This window comes from Rhodamnia argentea, chromosome 5, assembly GCF_020921035.1.
Source record: "Rhodamnia argentea isolate NSW1041297 chromosome 5, ASM2092103v1, whole genome shotgun sequence".
NCBI classification, from domain to species: domain Eukaryota; kingdom Viridiplantae; phylum Streptophyta; class Magnoliopsida; order Myrtales; family Myrtaceae; genus Rhodamnia; species Rhodamnia argentea.
In genome coordinates this window covers 421382-444196 of record NC_063154.1, presented here as the reverse complement: position 1 = coordinate 444196, position 22815 = coordinate 421382, and the positions used below count along the sequence as shown (strand labels likewise).

Below are 22815 nucleotides of genomic sequence, written 5' to 3'. Positions count from 1 at the left end.
ATATTCAATGGATAAAGTAGGCGTAGAAAACACAAAGGAATGGCAATAAGGCCATTGATATGAAGCTCCAGATAAATGTATTGGCGTTACTATTCTTAAATCATCGTAGAGGACCTCACTACAGTCTCTCTAGCTTCATTTCCGTTTTTGTTTCCCTTCAATTCACAGAATGTGAAAGGAAAACATTATGGACTTGTCCTAGGTAAACAAAAGAAACGACACATCATATAGCTATGGCATGGTAAGTACCTTTGCATCAAACTCAATAGAAGCCATATGTTTATCAGCAAAGCTTCGTTTGTAAGAAAAGGCGTCACCAAGTAATTCCTGCAAAGTGTAAACAGCAAACTAAGAATCTGAAATTCCTAAGAAAAATGAGACAGGCTAGATGTCAATGTTTTGCGGGAATTCTGGCACAAAACAACAACAAAATATATTGCAGAGGTAATATTAAAAAGGAAAACGAAACACAGAGCTGGAGCTTAAAGGCCGCTCCAGACCTTCACACGAAGAGCACATTTATATCGCTCAGCATTAAATCCAGCAGCCTGATCAGCAAGCTTTTTCACAATAGTATCCAGGTCATCCTCCTCTTGCAGTGAAGCCAACTTCTTTTTCCTTTGATCTGAAATTGGTTAATGAAACAACCATCAAGATCATGAGCCAAACAAATAACAACGAGATATCCTCTTAATAAGGACTTGCTAATTTGAACTTACCAACACGATGTACCATTTCTTGCTTCTTTCTATTGTGATGATTGATAGTATTGACTATGTCCTCCTACAAGATATTAACAGCAAATAGTCTTTCACTACTGGGTCACAAATATCGTCCACTATGAAGTTTATATGAAATTGGCACTCATATATCAAGAACCACTCCAATTAAGGAAACAATGGCACTTTATTATAAAACTAAGAAGTGTCGATGACAAACACAAACATAAAATGGAAGTTCCATATCATATCTTTCTGCATACCCGCTGCTTGCGAAGCTTCGAAGCTTCATCCTCTATCTGTCTTATGTCAGACTGGAGTGGTTTCAGACTCTCCTCTAAATCACTAATACGATCTTCCAGGTCCTTTTTCCTGGAACGCAGCCTTTCTATTTCCCCAGCATCAGAACCTAAGCAAATGGTATGGAGACAAAATTTAGCAAACATAATCCAACAAAGATAAGATACAGATATATGAAGGTCTCCAGGATACATACCACACAAGAGAAGACGCGAACGACCAACTGGCTCCACACTCCCTGAAACATGATTACCGTATCTAGACCTTGACCACCTGTAGTGATTATCTGGAGTCCAAAAATCTAAAACTCCCAACTTTGAAACCTCATCTGCCTTCTGATCAGTTTCTGCTGTTCCAATGTACTGATGAACCAAGAACACAGTAGTTAGGCTGAATCAAAGGGTTCTGTCCGTTACTTAAAATTAACTGACTCCCTGCTATTGAGTTTCTTTTCTTCATATTCCAAAACAGACTGCTGTGGAAGGCTTAAGCATACCGAGTATTCCAGACCAAATTGATTGATCATAACCTCCTTCACAGCATCAGGAGCATCAAAGACTTGGTCAAGCCGGGAATAGATGCCAAGTGCACGCAACTGCCGCACATTCACAACTACCGTGAATAATAGGAATGTCAATTACCTCAAACCCCCCCAAAAAAAAAAAAAATTGAAAAAACGACCCAGAAAAAAACCAATTTCAGATTTCTCAACATTAAACTGGCCTGTCAGTTCGTACCTTCTCAGGAAGATGAATAGGTTCTTTATGACCACTTTTACCCACAAAATTCAATACAGGAACATCAAATGGCCGGAGATTTTTTACAAGGAAGTCTCGATCCCCAGAATCTTGAGTTATGAAAGACTGAAATCAAGTAAGTACATTATCCAATGAGGAGAGAAATTCATTCAGTAATATATGCACTTGCGCAGAAGAAATAATAATATAAATGGGTGCAGAATAATTACTGTAAAAAAGAATGTGTGCTGAAGGAGCAATACAGCAGTATATCTAACATTCTAAAAGGTAACCAACTATATTAAAACGTTGTTAAATTAGATAAACAAAAGTCTCAAATCCATGCCCCAATTACCAATTCTTAGTTATTATTGTTGGAATGTGTAGAGTTAGCTAGTGTTGGAATGTGTAGAGTTAGCTATCATAGCTATTAATTAGTGTTAATTGTTATCTTGTTATCATCTATTTGTTAGCTACCAACCACCTATTAAATAGGTCTTATCTCTAATTATGTTCCCGATGTATATAGATAGAGACTGATTGTAACTATTGTGAATGATGAATACATACGTGAGTTTTTTCTCCTTCAACATGGTATTAGAGCCTGATGGTCCTTTATCTATTTACCTCGGGTGATTTTTTTTTTACCTGTTCTTTCCCTTGATCGTTCAATCACTATGTCGAAAGAATCATCAATCACCCAGTCTAATCCCCCATCACTTCTCGGAAAGTCTCGCGAACCTCATCCTATTCAGATTTCTTCCATAAAGCTGAATGGAGATAACTTTTTTCAATGGTCTCAATCCGCTCGAATGTATATATGTGGCAGAGGAAAGATTGGCTATCCGACCGGAGATATTACAAAGCCTACGATAAATGACTCCGCTTGGGTTGTCCGGGATGCGGAGAATTCAACGATTATAACGTGGTCGACCAACTCCATGGAAGAAGATATTGGTGCAAACTATCTAGGCTACCATACTGCTACGGAACTACGAGATGTTGTGTGTGAGATGTATTCAGATTTGGGTAATCAATTTCAAATCTACGAGTTAACCTTGAAATTGGGGAAGATGCGACAAGGAGAGAAAACTGTCACAAAATACTTTCATTCCTTGAAACATTTGTGGCGGGGGATGGATTTATTTAATGACCATGAGTGGAGGTGAATCGAAGCTGGTAATCGATATAGGAAAATTGTAGAAGCAGAACGTATTTATGCTTTCTTGGTTGGGCTTCAAGATGAGTTTGATGAGGTACGCGGCAAAATACTTGGGAAGTAACCTCTTCCACCTATTGGAGAGGTCTTCTCGGAGGTTCGAAGAGAAGAAAGCAAACGGAGAATAATGTTGGGCAAGGTAGCTACCAGCAGAAAGAATGGATCACTGGATGGTTCAACCTTGGCTGCCTCCGAAGACAAGAAGAGCCGTGTGCCCGCAACAATAGACTCCAAGGCAAATGTAAGCATAATTCCTTCTAACTTGCAAAGATCGGATGGGAGACCGCGTATTTGGTGTGATGTCTGCAACAAACCCCATCATACATGGGATACCTATTGGAGGATTCATGGCCGACCAACTTCGTTCAGCCGTGATAATAAGCCATCTCAGCATGTGCCTCCTACAGCTAATAAGGCCACCGCATTTCCTTTCAACAAAGAACAAGTAAACCATCTTCTACAGCTACTTCAAGTTGGGTCCGTGTCGGGTAATCCTACTTCTTCGATTGCCCACCAAAGTAGAAACCTCAAAGCCCTCTCTTGTTGTTGGCAACCTATCCCTTGGATCATTGATTCGGGGCATCGGACCATATGAGTAATATTCCATATTTGTTTACAACCTATGTTCCTTGTCCGGGCAACCAAAAAGTTCGGATTGCCGATGGGAGTTTTTCGTCTATTATAGGCAAAGGATCGGTTCCACTTTCCGATTCTATTACCCTTCATAATGTACTGCATGTTCCTAAGTTAGCTTGTAACCTATTGTCTGTTAGTAAACTTTCTAAAGAGTCCAACTGTCGTGTTGTCTTTTTTGCTTCCCATTGTGAGTTTCGGGATCGGATCTCGGGGAAGTCGATTGGCGGTGCTAGGATGAGCAATGGTCTCTACTATTTTGAAGAGTTTGTCTTTGATAAAAAAGCTCAAGCGTATGGAACTTTCGGTTCTTCCTCTGTCCAAGAAAAGATTATGGTTTGGCACCATAGATTAGGCCATCCTAGCTTTGGCTACTTGAAATATTTGTTTCCTCGTTTGTTCAAAGGTGTGGATGTTTCTTCACTACACTGTGACAATTGTCTTTTTTCTAAAAGTCAACGTACTCATTATAGTCCAAAACCGCATCGTGCATCATCTCCACTTTATTTAATCCATAGTGATGTTTGGGGTCCTTCACCCATGCCAACAAAAACCGGAGAACGATGGTTTGTCACCTTTATAGATGATCATACCCGTTTATGTTGGACATACTTGATGAGTGCCAAGTCCGAAGTCGAGTCCCTGTTCAAAACATTTTATCAAATGGTTGTGACCCAATTCCACACTACTATTAATATCCTTCGTACCGATAATGGTACTAAATATTATAACCAGTATTTGGGGAGTTTTTTTAGAGAAAAAGGCATTCTTCATCAGTCAACTTGCCGAGTTACACCCCAACAGAATGGCATTGTTGAACGGAAAAATCACCATCTCCTTGAAGTATCTCGTGCCCTCGGTTTTTCCATGCATGTACCTAAACACTTATGGGGGGAAGTCGTGTTAACGACATCTTATCTAATCAATGGGCTGCCTACTCGGGTATTAAACCACACTACTCCCTTAGATTGTTTCAAACTAGTGTTCCTCACAGCTCGAATTTTTTCTAATGTTCCTCTAAGGGTGTTTGGTTGCACTGCATTTGTCCACCTCCCAAGTCGGTGTCGATCCAAATTAGATCCTCGGGCTGAAAAGTGTGTTTATTGGGTATGCACCTAACCAAAGAGGTTACAAGTGTTACAATCCACATACTGGAAACTCATATCACTATGGATGTCACCTTCATAGAGTCACAACCGTTTTTTTCCAACAAATCTCTTCAAAGGGAGAATGCCGAAGTTAGTGAAGAGAATTTGTGGCACTCAAACTCTCCCGTCCTTCCTACTCCTTTGTTTGAGTCTTCGGAAACACCTTTGCCGAATCTTGATGTGTCAAAGACAGGGCGAGAAAAAGCTCAAGATCACAATGTGATCAACAAGCCCGAGCTTCGGGTTTACACTAGAAGAAAAACTCTTCAAAAGGTTGCAGATTAGAACTTTATCTTAGAGCCTCATCTGTCTATTGCCCCGGGAGATGATTCCTTGCCTTCGTCATCGGGTGATCCTAGTAGTATTACTTTTTTTCCCTCCATTCCAATCCCAAATTCTAATACTAATACTTCTAATCTTGATATGCCTATAGCTCTTAGAAAAGGGGTTAGATCATGTACTCAAGATCCTATATCAAAACATGTGTCATATCATAAGTTGTCTCATCATCATAGAGCATTTGTGTCAAACCTATCTCACATAAATATTCCTAGAAATATCCAGGAGACTTTGAAGGATCCAAAGTGGAAGATGGCAATTGAGGATGAAATGCAAGCACTTATGAAGAATAACACCTAGGAATTGATTAATGCACCAGAAGAAAAAAAGATTGCTGGCCGTAAATGGGTATTTACTGCAAAATGTAAACCAGGAGTGTTGAGCGATATAAAGCAAGGCTAGTGGCGAAGGGGTTCACTCGGACTTATGGAGTTGACTATCGGGAGACTTTTGTCCCGATTGCCAAGATAAATTTTGTTCGGATTTTGCTATCTTTGGCTGCTGTTTTTTATTGGCCCTTACACCAGTTAGATGTGAAGATTGCGTTCTTGAATGGTGCCTTAGAGGAGGAAGTGCTTATGAGCTTGCCGGCGGGTTTTGCAGAAAATGAAGGCAAAGTCTGTAGATTTAAAAAGTCGTTGTACGGACTTAAACAATCACCAAGAGCGTGGTTTGAACGGTTCGGGAAGGTGGTTAAAAGGTTCAGCTATCACCAAAGTCAAGGGGATCACACTCTATTCTATAAACACTCAAAGGAAGGTAAGCTTGCCATTCTAATTGTCAATGTTGATGATATAATACCAACTGGTGATGACACGGTTGAGTTGGAAAGCTTGCGAGTAAAGCTGGCTAAGGAGTTTGAGGTTAAGGATTTGGGTGTCTTTAAGTATTTCCTTGGAATAGAATTTGCGAGATCCAAGAAGGACATATTTGTAAATCAACGCAAATACGCGCTTGATCCGCTAAAAGAGACAGGTTTATTAGGATGTAAAGCGGCGGAAACACCTGTGGAGCCAAATCTGAAACTTGAACCAGCCAAGGCTAAAGAAATGATAGACCGAGAAAGGTACATGAACGGACAAAGCATGTGGAAGTTGATAAACATTTCATCAAAGAAAAACTTGATAGTGGGCTGATTTGTATGCCGTATATTTCAAGTGATGAACAGGCTGCTGACATTCTGACCAAAGGACTGCAAAGAAGGCAATTTGACCGTCTAGTGAGCAAGCTGTCTATGGAAGATATCTTCAAGCCAGCTTGAGGAGGAGTGTTGGAATATCTAGAGTTAGCTGGTGTTGGAATGTGTAGAGTTAGCTGTCATAGCGATTAATTAGTGTTAGTTAGAGATAGATGTCATAGCTATTAATTAGTGTTAATTGTCATCTTGTTATCATCTAGCTATTAGTTACCAATTACCTATTAAATAGGTCCTCTCTAATTATGTTCCCGATGTATATAGATAGAAACCGATCGTAACTATTGTGAATGATGAATACATATGTGAGTTTTTTCTCCTTCCAACAATTATCCTAGGAAAGCTACACTGTGCGCCATTCTACAGCAGCCATTCTCCAAATTATCTGAGAAAAGGAAACAATTGTGGAATTCTTGCACGTGCCAATATGCTTCCTGCTGGAAACTTGCAAGGAAAAATGCAACTCACCACCTATTGGGCAAAAATGTCAAGACAATCCACACGACTTGGGCATATCTCCACTCCAATATAAACGAGTCTAGGATTTCCAAATTCACGGAGTACTGAAAATATAGGCTAGCTACCCAAGGGCATAATGCAATTCTTAATAGTATGCTTCGAATTCCATGTAGCATTTCCTTATCATGTCCCTTGCTGATTCTCGACTACCCTATAAATAGAGAGAATGCATCAACCTAACAGCTGGCTTTTAAGTCAAAATAGAAATCTAGCGTTGATATGAAGCAATAGCTTCAATAAAGGCTTCATGATGCCAATAGGCTCATGGCAAGCATATGCAATCAAATCAACGTCAACGTCAACGTCAACGTCACCTTTATCCCAAACTAGTTGAGGTCGACAATCGACGAACCCAAAAATAAATAAAATAAAAGCAAGACCAATTGAGGGACAAGAAATAATTATATAAAAATATATAAATATATATAGGAAAAAAGACTAAAAAGGACATCCGGAACAAAAGAATTCTGCCCCTCCACAATGCTAATAGCTTTCCTCCACTCCGTCCTACGACAAACCGTACACCAATCTATTTCCCAATTCATTAAATCTTGTTTTACTACTTTTCCCCAGGTAAGTTTCGACTAACCTCTTCCTTTTTTCATGTCATGCTCTCGGTAACAAACTTCTATCCTTACCGAAGCATCTAGGGATCTTCGAAGAATATGCCCAAACCATCTCAATCTATGTTCTCTCATCTTTTACGCCACCGGTACTACTCCAACTTTTCATCGAATATCTTCATTTCTTATCTTATCCATCCTTGCATGACCACACATCCACCTTAACATCCTCATTTCCGCTACTCTCATTTTAAGCTCATGTTGTCTCTGTGCTGGCCAACATTCAACTCCATATGGCATTGCGGGTCTTACTGTTGTTCTATAAAAGTTTCTTTTAGCCTAAGAGGAATTTTGTGATCACACAAAAACCCCGATGCATTAAGCCATTTCATCCAACCCGCTCCGATTTTATGGCTTACATCCTCATCAATCTCTCTCCCCTTTTGCAATATTGATCTTGGATATCTAAAAGCATCTTTCATGGGTACCTCCTGTCCAAGCATATTCACGCATTCTTGATCTCCTCCTCTTGCCGTGTCGAACTCACACTTCATGTATTCGGTCTTACTTCGACTTAACATAAATCATTTAGACTCTAATGTGCTCCTCCATAATTCTAATTTAGCGCCAATCCCAGCCCCGGTCTCATCAATAAGCACAATATCATCGACAAATAGCATACATCACGGCACCTCATCTTGGATATCTTTTATTAGCTCATCCATAACTAGGGCAAAAAGATAAGGGCTCAAAGCGGAACCTTGGTGCAAGCCTACTGTGATTGAAAAATAACTTGATGTGCCATTACAAGCCTTCACACATATAGGAACACCATCATACATATCCTTATTGCTTCTACATACTTTGAAGGTACTTTTTTCTTTTCAAGAACCCACCACAGAACCTTTATTGGAACCTTATCATACGTCTTCTTGAGATCAATAAACACCATATGTAGGTCCTCCTTCTTTTCTCGATATCTCTCCATCAACTGTCATATCAAGAAGATAGCCCACATGATAGATCTTCCTGGCACAAATCCAACTTGATTTACAAAGACCTTGGTCCCTATTCTTAAACGATGCTCAATAACTCTCTCCCACAACTTCATTGTATGGCTCATAAGCTTAATGCCTCTATAGTTGGAACAATTCTGGATATCTCCCTTGTAGATAGGCACAAGCATGCTCTTCCTCCATTCATCGGGCATCTTATTAACTTGGAGAATCTTGTTAAAGAGGTTAGTCAACCAACTTATTGCTACATCCCCTAAGCATCTCCACACTTCAATAGGGACACCATCGGGGTCCCAAGGGTTTACTAGTCTTCATTTTCTTTAATGCCTCCTTAACTTCATGCTCTCTAATTCTATGCACAAACCTTTTGTTTAAATCATCAAAAACGTCCTCCAGATCCACCTCACTTCTATGCAATCAAATGGTGCAAAGAAAAATTGACTAATTTACTCGTGCAGATTTTCACAATATTTGAGCAACTACCCCGTATAATAGGAGTTCATGCATCAAAAGAGTTAAATGTTACTTTCTAGTCAAATAAAAGGATCAAAGAAGGCCAAAATTGGGAGGGAACAAGTTAGAAATGAGGATCACATGTCCACTAAGTAGATAAAACATCTGGACTCCGGAAGTTGACCTCTCTCAGAGACTGCAAAATATAACAATTCCACGGCTATGCTACTACCTCAATTTACCAGGTGTCGATTATGTTCATCAGAGTTCCAAGTAGAACTTAATAGCTGCTTTCCTTTCATGTGTTAATGACACAATCTGGCTCATCAAATTTTTCATATCACAAGTAAATCATCTGACAACTACAGACCTCAGGCCCACCAAATACATCTCCACAACTGAACTAGAAATAAGCATTCCGCTGAAAAAGTCTGGATTTCATATTCAAGCCAGCTCGGTTCTTGAGAAAGGAAAATCACCAGCCCTTTCAAGTGCCTCACTGTCACGTTCTTCAGATAGGCCACTATACACAGGCCAGACATAGGAGGGCCATGTCAATCAGCCAAATGAAAGATAGCATCTACCAGGCACTATGCAAGTAGATAAAGGAACACATCAGCCAAACTTTGCAGTAGTTTGAGACACCATGAGTCTTTGATAACAGAAGGCATTTGTTTTTGCAACAGAAGCTAGTCAATAAATCTCCTAAACTTTCTAAACTCTGCTAAGCAAAAACTGTCACTGGGAACGATGACCTAGAAATGAAAACCTACTAGACAAGAATATAATCAAGACTAGCTCAGAGTGGAAAGGAACAAAATGTCACAAAATAACTTCAAATGGTACATTGATCACATGTACCTTCCACATGTAATAAGAGATGTGGCCTTCTAAGTAACTAGCATGGTCCCTGTCCGAAACATTAACCTGATTTTAGAGTGTAATAGAGTTAACAGTGAAATGAGGGCAATAACCATTAGAAGCGAAATTGAATTAACAGAATTACTTGAGTACCTCAAGTAGCACAGGACCATACACCTCCTTATTCAATGCAGATCGATGTTCTTGCAACCATTGATAAGCTTCATATATCTTCTCAGTTCCAGAATTTTTTAGCGCATGTAGAAGTTTGCTCTTTGTACTCTCCATATCCTTCAACCTACAAAAGATGCATGTGAAATACCGACATATATCCCAATTTAAACAGGGGGGAAAATTAGCAATCTTTTACAGGATTGAAGTGCATGACTATTACACCTGTCTAAACAATGCTGCAACGACATTTTAAGTTGACCCAAGGTTCTTTCCTGGTCTGACTTCCGCTGCCTCATGTTCCTCTCAGAATCTTCTATTTCTAGGATAGAAGCACGTAACTTGCTCTGACAAGAGAACAAACAAAGTATCAAGAGAAAAAGTATAGACGATGAATAAAGCTGGTAAGTTAATAAAATTCCAACAGTACTACGAATTGTTGACTTTTTTAATAAGATTGGCTATTTAATATGATTTATGTGACTATGGCATATAAGGACGCCATATCATGAGTGTAATTGGATTTCCTTCAAGAGGCACTGCTGGTGTTTTTGCAATATGCTATTTATTCAAGCTCCATACGATTTCAGCAGTCGGTGGCTCGTATGCAGTCAAATTTTTAAGTTCTGATTCAGCAGCAGCAAGCTCCTCCTTTGCTCTTAAGATTCTTTGCTGCCGAGATGCCTCTTGCTTCCTCAGATCCTGGATTTCCTTGTACTTTCCCTGTGCTTGCACCTCCTAAAAGCATAAAAATATGTTCGGCAAAAATAGAAAATTTTCAACTAAGAAAGTGACAATCACAATAAATTCCTTACACGATAAGAAATACAAATATAGCCACTTTACCAACTGGGTTTCCTTCTCCATAATTTCCAAGCGTCTCTTGGCGTTGTCACTTATAAGACTGCCAACTTTTTTACATTTAGCTTCCAGTGCCACTTTATCCCTCTTTTGTTTCCTACAACCAGTTAATACATCAGTCAATAATTAAGGTTCCGAAACAAGAGGAAAAAGCACAACAAAGCAGGAATTCAGTTTAAGCTTAAATCTCTGCCCAAAGAACAATTTTAACTTAACTCTAACTGCCGACAAAGAGAAGACATCGAGCTGCTATCCCTCCAACAATTTTTATATTTGAAGGAATAGAAACTTGAGGTTATTTTCCAGTCTAGAGTCTCATTTCTTTGATGTAAAGAAACGATAGCGATTCGAATACTTTGTTAGACTTTGTAGACTCTCCCCATCTAACTTTTCTAGAAGGGTGGTACCCCCTTGGTATCTCTCTTAGATTAAATTCTCTATTTCCTAAAAGAGAAAAAAAAAAATTTTGCCCATACTCACTTTGAACATCAAAATAATTCATTGACCTAATAAATAGAGCAGCCACATAATGGAAGTCAAGCTTCCTCAGCTTGGAAAGACTAAATCCATACCGTTCGATAAAATCCAAAGCCATCATCATGCAAAATTTTGCAATCAACATGAGCCACCAAAGTACAAAATAAGAATGAAAGTGACATGCATACATACACCAGTATCTTCTACTTCATTATATTTTAATCAAACTTGCAGTTGGTAAGATCAAGCACAATAACCAGAGATATCAGCTCAATTCACATAACATTAGAAATACTATAAAAAAAAAAAATGCTTGAAAGCATACCACCACAAGACCATTCCGTGATATAACGCATCTATGACAGCTAACCGTAGCGTATCTCATTCTGATTTCTGCAGTGTGACTTTAGCATACTTACCTTAAGAAATGTCATCAGCACTACAATTTGCATATTTTTCTTATATATAGTCCTCCTCAATTATAAAGATCTAGAAGTTTTTAAAAAAAATAGATCATGGGCCGTGAGAGAGACAACGGTCATCTCTTGCAGGCAAGCATTTTGGAGCAAAAATCTCATAGATAGACCAACTGCTGAAGATATCCAGAAATAACAAGGATGAAGTTGCAGAAGCCCAGTGACACCTCAAAGTGCACAATCAGCTACTACAATTGCCTAGTAAATAAGCAACCTCAAAGCGCACAATCACCATGATAATGCCCAAGCTGGAAATATATACAAATACTAGGACATTACGTAAGCTTAAGGGAAAATAATACAGGACAGCAATAAACCATTGATACTTTATATGATTGGGAGGTGAAACACCAACAGGTGAAGAAAATGAGTAGCAAACATGAGAATGACTAATTAGACATTCTGAAACTCGAGAAAAGAGAAAAGACTGGATTAGAAATGAAACTTTTCAAGGAAAAGTTGGTGTCCACCTACTAAGAATAAGATAAGAGAACCTCGTTTTAGATGGTTCGGTGATGAAATGATGACGTCCTGATGCTCCACTGATGACATAATCATCGGATGGAGCTTGGAGAAGAGACATAAAGAAAAGAAAAAAGACGTGGAATTCGACAATAAGGAAATAAATAGAGCACTTGAAACTTTCAGAAGACTATACACAGAATTGACCCAAAAGGATCCACGTAACCGACTCCACCTAATGACATAATACTTCTTTTGCTAGTTGTTCAAGTATATGCAACTTCCTACACACATGTAACAACAACCAAGGCTTTTCCAACCTAAGTAGGACTAGTTACTTGGATCCTCTATTTCATTACGCAACCTTCCAATACACACAAACACATATATCACAAGCTCATGTGGATAGTGAATATACATCCATTCTGCAAAAACAGACACATATACAGGTTCAAATAATAGTACAAATAACATATCCTCCACATCTGTTAGGCATTAGCACATTCACAGATCAAGTTACTTACTCAATGGGCTCTTTAAAATCATTTAAAGTCCTAGCAGCTTCATTTAATTTGTTCTTTGCCTCATTTTCCAGCTCTTTAGCCTTCATATATTCAGCTTTTTTCATGTCATACTTAAGCCATGGCAACTTCTTCTTCATCACCTTAGCCTGCAAATGATCAACAGAAGTATGTAAACATAGCAAATTGGAACAATATCAAGAAAAAATGGACACAAACCTTTTCTAGCAGTGCTTCCCTTTGTCGTACACGCTTAACATCTTTCTCTTGTTCAGCATTAAGGGACTTCAATTGATCCAGTGTTTCTCCATTTCTCTCAAGAGACTAAAACAAAGTGGAAGAAATTGGGAAGTTTAGTTATTTCAGAAACGTCTCACATCATTGACAGGAGGGAGAAAGAGAACAAGTATAAGACGGACCCGCTCGATAATCTTCAAGTCATTACTCTTCTGAATAAGAGCGTCATGCTGGATAGGAAGCTGAGGATCACCAACAGCCTTCTCCGTCTCTTTCAGAAGTTGCACAGGAGTCAACTTGGCAAATTCACAGACCCTGTCTTGCGGTAGAAACTACACAACCAACAGCCATGCACCAAAGAAAAAAGGATGGAGTAAACCATCCGAGAAAAGAGATGACTAGATTATGAAAGTTGCAAGCGACAGATTACCGAATAACAATCTGTTTCATAATTCGTTGTTGTATTATATGTAAACAAGCTATATGCAATTCACCAGCAAAAGACAATAAAAAGAGCAACATATCGACAAAAACCATAAAAAGGAGGAAGTTAAAAGAATAAAGCACAAACCAACATTACATATTACTCATACAAACAATCAACTAAATTAGATGTAGAAGAAGGACTGCATGCATTATAGAAGAGAACGATAAAATAGTGGTACCTCAATAAAAATACACATAAATTTGCATTTTCAACAATATCTTCTGTACAAGTTCTACAGGAGCACGTAAGCAGCAGTCTTTCCGAAAATAGAACAGAGCCAAACAAGGGTGATATCATAAAGGAAGGGCAGGTTGGCTTCTAGGATATCTATACCGAAAGAAAAGCAATACCCATAATTCTAGCTTCAAAGAAATTAATATAATCATCAGAATTCATTTTCGAGAAAGGATTTTCCTTCATTGTACAAAGAATGTGAAGAGATAGGCTGATGATCACAATATGTAAAGGGAAAAGCAGGTTGCCTTCAAGGATTTTTACACAAAGAAACAAGCAAGATTGGCAAATCTAGTTCAAAGAAATTATAGTAAGCATCGGACTCACACATTGCTTGTCTATGGGGTTTTAATAGGCCTTCTATTCATATGGCCTCCATCCACGTATCAACTTAAGCTCAGGGGTTGAATTTTGTAACATGGTACATGAGCCAAGTTCGCAGCACAACTATTTGTGTGCAAGGCTCCCCGTTCATCAATTTTACGCGCAGTTCACAGTCTGGTTTGCACGTGAAAGGGAGTGTTAAGGCATCTCACATCTCTTGTCTATGGAGTTTCAATAAACCCTATATTTCTATGTTCTACCTCCACCTATCAGCTTAAACTTTTGAATTGGACTTTCTTAACATCGTTCAATATAAGAATTTCATTCATCATGCCAAAGAATGAGAAGAGTTAGACATATGATTTGCCACATTATGATATCTTAAGACTAAAATCAGGACATTTACGCAGAATCAAGCTAGACCACAAGTTTAGCTTCAACCAATTTGCAGAAAGCATCAAAATTGGTTTTCAAGACAGCAAGTTTGATTTATTGTGCCAAAAGACTGCTTGCTATGTACCAATATTTTAGGGGGCAAACCTGAATCTTCTCTTTCATCGCCTTATTGTGGCACAACTGGCTTGAAAGAATTTGAAGGCTCAGGTTAAGCCTAAGATGCTTATGAAATTTATAATAGATGCGAGACTACTACCTAGTTATTACTTGTCTCCCTTATTTGACAAAATTCCCCTATTCATCTTAGAATTCACCATGCATACACCATGTGTACTTGGTTTCTTCTGTCTCCATTCCACAAAGCAATCTAATTACGTAAAGAATAAGCAAAAGAATGTTAGTCCGAATATAGAGCACCCTTAATGCTGAAACCAAACTTACTTGAGTTAAATTGTTGACTTGAATATTGAATCTTTGAGTAACAGCAAGTATCTCTTTCTTGGGAACCGCTTTGCCTGAAACATGGCATGTATCAGCAAGTAGACAGCATATCTACTAAGCATTGCCAACAAAAATGGTCTGATAACAACCAAAATGGGTGACAACAGTCAGTCTCATAATGTCAATTTGCCACGCCAATAAACCTAGAAAACATATATCTCAAGAGACAACTCCACCAGCATTATGCACATATGTGGAACCATAGTGGCAGTCTACTTCATACAGGCCTCCATATCTCAACTAAACACGATCATCGGGGAAACAAAGTGCTAAATGGTGAATGCGGTGGAACAAACCCAAGTTCCATTGCATGTCAATCAATAGATGTCTTACCATTAAACAACCACTCGGAATTGTTCTGAGTACTTATTTTACGTGTGATGATAATATGTTCCTCCACCGTCTCCCCTCTCAAGGAAATTTTAATGTATCCATTGTCCTCTCCGCGCTTCACATATGCTCCAACACTCGTTGCTCTTCCAAGTAGCTGCAAGTAACATAATTCTGAACAGATTATAGATGCACTTGTGCGTGGTGCACCTGCACACACGCTCGCATACACAAACAGACACCAGCACGCATGGACCCACACCATATGTAACAAGCTAAAAAGTGATCGAGTTCCGAAGATAACTAACCGAAGGGTCGCCTCCAAGACCTAAAGCAATGGCACATACAACAGAACTCTTCCCAGAACCGTTTGGACCAATCACAAGGTTCAATCTTGAGCATGGTTTGCATTTCAAGTAATCAAAAGTCATAAAATTACGAAGTTCAATCTCAACAATATTCCCGGGCAAGTAATCATCTTCTCCCCTGAAAGAAAAGTTCAAAAGCAGGTTTAACTCTCTGGAATTGTAGAATGTGCCATCAATTTGGAAAATGACAAAGAAGAAAAAAGGTATCCTTGGTGTGTAAAAGAGTATGATGATTAGTAGGAAGACTACATTCCCACAACTAATTCCAATCATGCGTCCAGTCAGCAGACAAAGCTTAGCGCTATCTGAGATACTTGGATTGGCTGTTTGACAAGAACTTCACATAGCTTCTGTGCACAGACCTGACATCGCTTCAGGGTTGCCTACGTCCCACTATGCCTAAGTTAATTTTTTTATTACACAAGCTTAAGCACCATGTTGGCTCACAAACCTCCACGCTGGATGTCGGCTATCCTTACCATCCATTTCTTTTCCTTTTTCGGGGCAAGTCACCCATTCAATCCACTAGCTTAATCTTCGACAGAATTACCTACTTGTCCACCCAATCAACAGATCAAATCATCTACTCTTATCAATTTCTGTTCCTTAGAAAATATTAGTCGACTGCTTTTGACGTCCTTCAAAAAGCATTTGTATAAGATGATAATGATTTCCAAGAAAACATCTTCAAGTAGCGCGAATCTAGCACCAGCTTATTTGGTTGATCCGGCCATCACCAACAAAGAAAGGGAAAAAAGAAAAGAAAAAGATTGGCTCGAGTCCTGGTTCTTGTGGCGGCAATTCTTGAAGGACGGGATTTAGGAGGACGACGGAACGAATACGAACAAGCACAAAAAGCTCCACAGAGAGAAGGGAGGGATAAGAACGCGGACCTGACGATCTTGGGGCGTTTTGCCGGAGGCTCGGCCATTAGTCGCTTCGCACTCGTTGAACGGCTTTGAACTTGAGAGGCTGGGGCGTCGGTGAAACCCTAGGGAATGCGGATCAAACCATGGCGATTAGCAAGCAAGGGCTTCCCGGAGAGAGGCGAAGCATCCCCAGGGATCGGAGAAGCAAGAATTGGCGCCAGTCGAGGGAGTAGCCGTTCTTGTGCGGCACAACATTGAAGGAGTGATGTGACGTGAGTCGGGCTGGTCTTACACCCGGACCTTTGGCCCTCAAGAATTAAATAAGTGGGTCGGATAGAATATATCCGACCTATATTAATTCATTTAATATATTTTAATCGATATTTATACAATAAAAACTTAATAATTTATACTTAATATGATTTACGATTGACTCATATTCGACCCAACTCATATTAACATCTTCCGTCCTTTTTCGCTGTACTTTTGCCAGCTGCTGCTACCCATCTGCCCCTTGTCATCGGTTGCTTGCCTGCAGTCGTCGCCTGCTACCGTCCGCCCACCATCGCCCCAAGAGAAGAAAGAAGAGGTCCGTCTATTTCCTATACTTTTTTTTGGGGGGTATTTCAAGGATTCAACTTTTTAGAATTTTGGGCTCTTCGCTTTTCATTTGATAAATATCTCTCTCTCTCTCTCTCTGTCTCTCTCTCACAGAACAATTGAATTTTGCCTATGATTCTCAATTTCACCATAAAAGAATCTCCTCGAGCTCTCTCGCTTTCGGATTACCAATTCCTCCATCGAGTTCACTAAGCACTGTCGATTCAACTTAGGGCCTTAGGCGGCTTTCCGGCCTTGCTGGGTTTGGTCGACTTGCGGAACGAGATGATGGTCCACCTGTGGAGCTTTGGGCTGCCGTTTCTTTCGTCGGTCTTGTGGGTCGTCACTCGTCAGCTTCGTCACGGCTTCTTGGAACTTTATTTTCGAAGACCCTGTTTCTTGTCACTGAGGAGTTAGTCCTCTCTCTCTCTCTTCATCTTCACCAACATATACGAATCCCGACGATTGAATCGAAGGACTAGCGTCGAAGGTGCATGATTCCCGGGGGGGGTGGGGGTGGTGGGAGAAGAATAGGATTGTTTGGCAGATATATGGGGGGTCAGTTGGGTTCGGTGCTGAGATTTAGTAGGGCCCGAGATTGTTGCGGCAATGTTATTGAACTCCGAAACAGAGACGAAGACCGAGTCTCGGTAGAGAGAGAGAGAGAGAGGCGGCAGGGGCAGGTGGTGGGCGGAGGCTGTGGTGGGCCTGCGATGGGGGTGAGCAGTGGTGGCAGGCGAGCGGTGGCGGTGGCGGGATGCTTGGAAAGCTATATTCCATAAGTCAAAATGGGTCAAAAATCGATTAAGTTAAAATCCATTAAAACCCATATCTGAATAGGATTAATAATTTTTTTCAAATTTAGTGAACTTATATATGATCTAAGTATATAAAAGTGAGTTAAAAAATGAGTCATTCACACCTCTAGTCCTCATGTACAAGTTTTTTTTTGTTTTTAAATTAGACTTTTGATCCACTTGCTTTTAGGAACGTTCAATTTTAATCCATGTACCATTGTTTTCGTTTTAAAACTAGCCTTCCTATTATTTTACAAGGAAAAACTGTTGTCTTCCATCATCTTAACGCATGATCTTACGAGAATGTCGAATTAATTCCAATTTACAAATTTTGCCGATGTAATCAAAAGTCTTAGTAAGATAGAATGCCATTATAACTTGTAAGCAAGTCTTTACAATCAATATGGAATAACCAATGGTACCATACTATAGTGATTTCTCATAGAATCTCTAAACTATTTTAGTTTTAGCATAGCGATTTAAAATTGTGGTTACATTATTTGAAAAAATAATCTTTATTAAAGTAGTCCTAGATAGTAGATACTATTTGTATATGGATCTACACTGACAATGTGAATGTTAAATTGTCGCATACGTTGGAATTGTTAACGGGGTTATCAATGAGATTGTGCACTCTTGTAAACATAGGAATCATCAATTAATAGTTTATTTCGACTTGATGTTAAGAAATTAAACTTTTCATTGAAATAATTTAAATACAAACTTCATCGAAATAGTTTAAGGAATACATTCTTAAAAGTACGAAAACCAAAAATGTAACTTTTTTTTTTTTCAGAAACTTGCACGGTTAAACGCCACGCGTTGGTTTACTGATTCTGACTCAATATATTCCGTCCACGTTCAGACGAAAAGTTGAATTCTGTCTTGCAAAGGACCCAAACCCCGATAGAGGTATCTTCTCCTTCTTTGAAGTCTCTCTCAGCAAACATAATGCATGCTTATAGGTGATCCTAAAGTTAATTTGCAAACACAAGAGTAAACCCGATCGATCATATAAATTTTCTAGGAAGGGTATGTTTCGACAGCCAAAATAGCCAGGCACAACCAACCTTGTGATCAATTGGATGTCCTTTGCAGAACATAAGGAAGATTGAATGTTCTAGCTGATCAATCATTATGATCTGTCTGTAGATAACTGTAGCAAGTAGATGGAAATGGAGGAGAAGCTGAAGAGAGGGGGTGCTTCTGTCCAAGCACTGGCGGATAGTATTTCTTTTATAAACTAACAGAAGGTGCTGGTTCAACATGTACATCTTTCTCAGATGTGTATTCACTAGGATTACATTCTCTCTGCAGTGGAATCAATGGAGCCATTGTCACTCTGATTTGTGTAGATTATGGAGGATATACAACGAAGCGGACGACAGGAAAATGCAGACGGAATAGCTTAGCAGATCCAAGCCAGTCGCTATTGTCACCATCTTGCTCCTCTCAAACATCTTCACTAGAAGGATCATGACTATAACATGTCCCACTTTCGTCTTCAGCTCATCGAGTGAACAGATTTTCATCCACTTAGGCCGCTCCTTCATGCCAAAAGAAAGAAAAATCAGAGATACTATTAGAGATAACCTAGGAAAAGCTGGAGATACAAATGGCAAAGCATAAAGCCCAATTAAGAAGTTTGTCATTAACCACCAAGGCTATCTAAAACAACGGAAGATCGTCCACAGAAGCACTACCTGCCACAAGTTGATGTGTTGAAACCTCTTAGATGAACATTTTTTTCAGTGTTTAATGCTCTCAGCAAGAGCATGTGAAGTGTCTGTCTTAGTGGCAGCAGCTCAACACTATGATGAAACATTTTCTTAGTGGGGTATGATACAAGCCAATGCTGATATAGCAGAACGATGTCCCCGGAGTACATGAGTTCGAAGCTTACCTTTAGAGCAAACATCCCAAACAAAGAAGATCCCTTGAGAGCACGATCAACAGAAGATGGTACATCAGGAGATACATTACTGATAAATAATCCATACAAGCCCATACCAAATATTAGCATGACAGTTCCGGCTAGATAAACATCTGTATCAGACATATATTATCGGCGTCAGCTTGAAATGGGGGGAAAAGAAAAATGGAAGAGATGGGAAGAATAATCAGTTCAAGAAACAGAACACGTGCTTTGCAAGGATGACATAAAAGTGCAATGTCGGTATTTGAAACTTCATTTTTGAAGACATTGCAGCATGATTGTGGGAACCAATTCTTTTCATACTCTCCATGCTGGATGGGAATTTATGTACAAGGCCATGATGATTGGAACACAGTACCCAACATAAATTGCCAATATTATATTTGGTAGCTTTTATCCCATCCAAGGATTTATTTAGTATGGAGGAATTCAACTAAACAGAATTAGACATACAAAGAGATGAAACATAGAAATACATTCTGACGTCGAGAGGAACGAGCGGAAAAATTCAGTATCAGAAATTCCAAAAGTTCAATGAGTTCGCATGTTCAAGATGATGCTTGTTAAAGTCAGGAGATAAATCAATATATCAGGCCCTCACCAATGGCTTCAACCAGTTTAAGAACCATCTGTCCAGTGTGAATTCCTTTCACGCAGCTTGTCCAGTACACTTTATATGCTTCAATAATGTAAACACTACCCTACACAGATCAGAGGCAATCATATTCTGCACCACATCGAGGAGAACTTGGTTTGAAAAAATAAAAAGAGATCTTCTCATCAGACAAAACTCAATATGAGACTAGAAAACCACAAAAACTTGTATAGAAAAGGATCAAAACCCATCCTCCGGGTTCAGACAACAAGAGATTGTGCAGAAAGGGGCTCGATAAGGCTTCTATTTAATCAGCAAAACACGAGTTAGGAAGTGAATTAAATAAATCTAAGTTGGAATAGAGTACGAAATGCATGTAACTAGAGATGCAGTGCTAACAGTTAAGCATCAAATTAATTTGTTCCAAATCCCCAAAAATAACAATAGAAATTGTGAAGGATAAAGCATCTTCAAGTGTTATGTGTGTGTCACTGACCCGAAAAAAAAAGTGTTACGTGTGTCACACGAGGAACCATGATGAGCTGCAAGTAGCTATATATCTATCAGTCAAGAACTTGGTTACCACTTGGAATACAAATAGCACTTGCAACTCAGCAAAATCAAGAAATGCATCATTCCCTTCACCCCTATTATTGGGTTGACAGATGAAGTTCTCCCATTAAGTATCTAGCTTGCAGCCTCAGCGATATTCATCTCAGCATAATACGAAAACTATCGCTGGAAAAGTGTATCGGGATTGGGCAATGCGTTTGATTTTAAGGTTCAAAACATTTAACCAACATGGGCATTGAGAGTATCAAGAGGGCTTACATTTAGGAAGCACAAAATCGAACCAGCCAATGAACCTCCAACAGCCAAGAGTGCCAAGAAGCGGAAGTCAAAGATTACCTGCTCAGCAGTGGAAAAATACTCTTTGAACAGAGATGCACTAATAAAGGCAATCAATGGGAAAGAATCCACTGGTCACGAAATCAGAAATAAAGAGCCATATCCAGTAAAGCATTAAAATCAGGCACAGGTCATCATAAGTCCAATTGCAATAGCTTTTGCAGTCGATAATACATCCTTCAATTCATCGAGACCTTCAGTAATTAAGCACACATGCTCAGTAAGTAAAGCAGGTTCTCAAACATTCAAAACCACCAAACCCAAATCCCCGAAGCTCTTGCTAATTCTACGTAGCTGAGCAAATAAACAAACTTCGTACAAGTAAGGAGCGACAATTGATCAAAGACAGAGCAAACAATCGAGTGAGTGGACAAGCTGAAGAACTCACTTTTTCGATGTTCGACTCAGCGGCCTGAACGAAACGGAAGAGGGAGCTGCTCTTGGGGATAGGGGGTGCGTACTGGAAGCTCTTGTCCGGTGCTCTCGCGGAAGACAAGGTGGCTCCGATCGGGTTCGAGGCGGCGGACGGCGAAGGCAGCGGCGACGAATCGGGAGACGCCGATGGCGTGGTAGAGGCGACGGGATGGAAAAGGCAGCGCCGTTTCCATGGTTGGTGGCGGTGAGCTTGCGGTCGTACGGACAAAGACACAGGTGATGCAGAGACCGAGGAGAAGAGAGCCATCGGACACAGAGACAAACGAGCGCACAGACAGACAGAGGGAAGGTGGAGATTTTTCTTTCAATTATTGTGGCGGGTGACCGTTAATTTATCAACGGTGGAGATCGCATCAGGATGCGCACTGCGCTTGTACCGGTCGAACTGCAGATATTTATACGTGCCTACCAAAACCAAAATCAATTTATTCAAGTTAATACAAAATTTTAAGACAAAAAAAAAAGTTAATTCAAAATTTTACTAACCAATATTATTCTTAGTAATTTTTCACTACTAAAATTACTAAATCTCATTAACAGTTAAAAATTTAATAAGTACCTTTAAAAATCATTTCTCGTTAGGGCAAAAAAATTTCTTACTTAAGAAATTAAAGACTAACACTTTCTTGTGGTAAAAGTCTTAACGTAATCTTAAACCTTTCTAAAAGTGTAGTCAAATCCTCTCGTCTGAAATTGCTGACTCAGTATCCAGTTATCATCTAACAATCTGACGTGAACAAATTACTCAACACGGTGCCGTTTTGTTAACTTTTTTTTTTGAATTATTAACTTTTATTTGAGATCACGCACCGTAATTTGGCTGACATACCAACGGTCAACACATTACAATACAAACTTACTTTAATCACTTATCAACTTTTTTATATTGACCACATTTGTTTATACTTCAAAAATTGCCAACTATTTTAATAATCTACCAAAATTTGCTTTTGCGCCTTAACAAGGTATTGAAGTTACTTTCTTTCGGCCAAAAAAACAGTTACTGGCTTTTATTCGAAATTACCAACTTTCATTTGATTGATGTGCCAAGCATGATAAAAAGTTAGTAGTGACTAAATAAGGCGTAGGTAAACCACAAAATAAATGTTGGTAGATTATTGAAGTAG

At 39.3% G+C, this 22815-nt stretch overlaps 2 protein-coding genes across 5 annotated transcripts in view; both read right to left on the bottom strand.

The window, feature by feature from the left end:
• The window catches only part of LOC115753095 (structural maintenance of chromosomes protein 5), a 33428-nt gene that overhangs the window by 6968 nt on the left and 3645 nt on the right, over positions 1-22815 (bottom strand). For 2 of the 4 annotated variants that reach the window (XM_048278618.1, XM_048278619.1), the window contains exons 2-16: positions 13090-13137; positions 12890-12994; positions 12674-12819; positions 10720-10831; positions 10456-10611; positions 10099-10220; positions 9856-10000; positions 9703-9768; positions 1757-1882; positions 1516-1614; positions 1216-1381; positions 983-1128; positions 720-783; positions 501-625; positions 250-327 (exon numbers count right to left, since the gene is read on the bottom strand). In XM_048278618.1, the coding sequence (XP_048134575.1) occupies positions 250-327; positions 501-625; positions 720-783; positions 983-1128; positions 1216-1381; positions 1516-1614; positions 1757-1882; positions 9703-9768; positions 9856-10000; positions 10099-10220; positions 10456-10611; positions 10720-10831; positions 12674-12819; positions 12890-12994; positions 13090-13137 (1704 nt within the window). Of the gene's footprint in view, positions 1-249; positions 328-500; positions 626-719; positions 784-982; positions 1129-1215; positions 1382-1515; positions 1615-1756; positions 1883-9702; positions 9769-9855; positions 10001-10098; positions 10221-10455; positions 10612-10719; positions 10832-12673; positions 12820-12889; positions 12995-13089; positions 13240-13572; positions 13710-14789; positions 14864-15182; positions 15337-15487; positions 15666-16440; positions 16717-22815 lie in introns of those variants that run through there. The other 2 variants (XM_048278620.1, XM_048278621.1) reach the window with 2 other exon arrangements.
• LOC115753105 lies at positions 19036-21988 on the bottom strand. The gene is made up of 5 exons (XM_030691611.2): positions 21642-21988; positions 21176-21253; positions 20351-20450; positions 19717-19859; positions 19036-19360 (listed from the first exon to the last, which is right to left on the bottom strand). The coding sequence occupies exons 1-5, from the start codon at positions 21933-21935 to the stop codon at positions 19151-19153; spliced, it is 825 nt and encodes a 274-aa protein (XP_030547471.1). The 5' UTR covers positions 21936-21988; the 3' UTR covers positions 19036-19150.

Bases quoted from the DNA above. Each gene is read 5' to 3' on its own strand.
- LOC115753105 (XM_030691611.2), bottom strand. From the start codon at position 21,935: ATGGCTCTCTTCTCCTCGGTCTCTGCATCACCTGTGTCTTTGTCCGTA. The intron at 20,451-21,175 runs GTAAGCCCTCTT...TGATCTGTGTAG, and splicing joins CGATTTTGTGCTTCCTAAAT to GGTAGTGTTTACATTATTGA. The intron at 19,361-19,716 runs GTAAGCTTCGAA...TTTGGCATGAAG, and splicing joins TTGGGATGTTTGCTCTAAAG to GAGCGGCCTAAGTGGATGAA.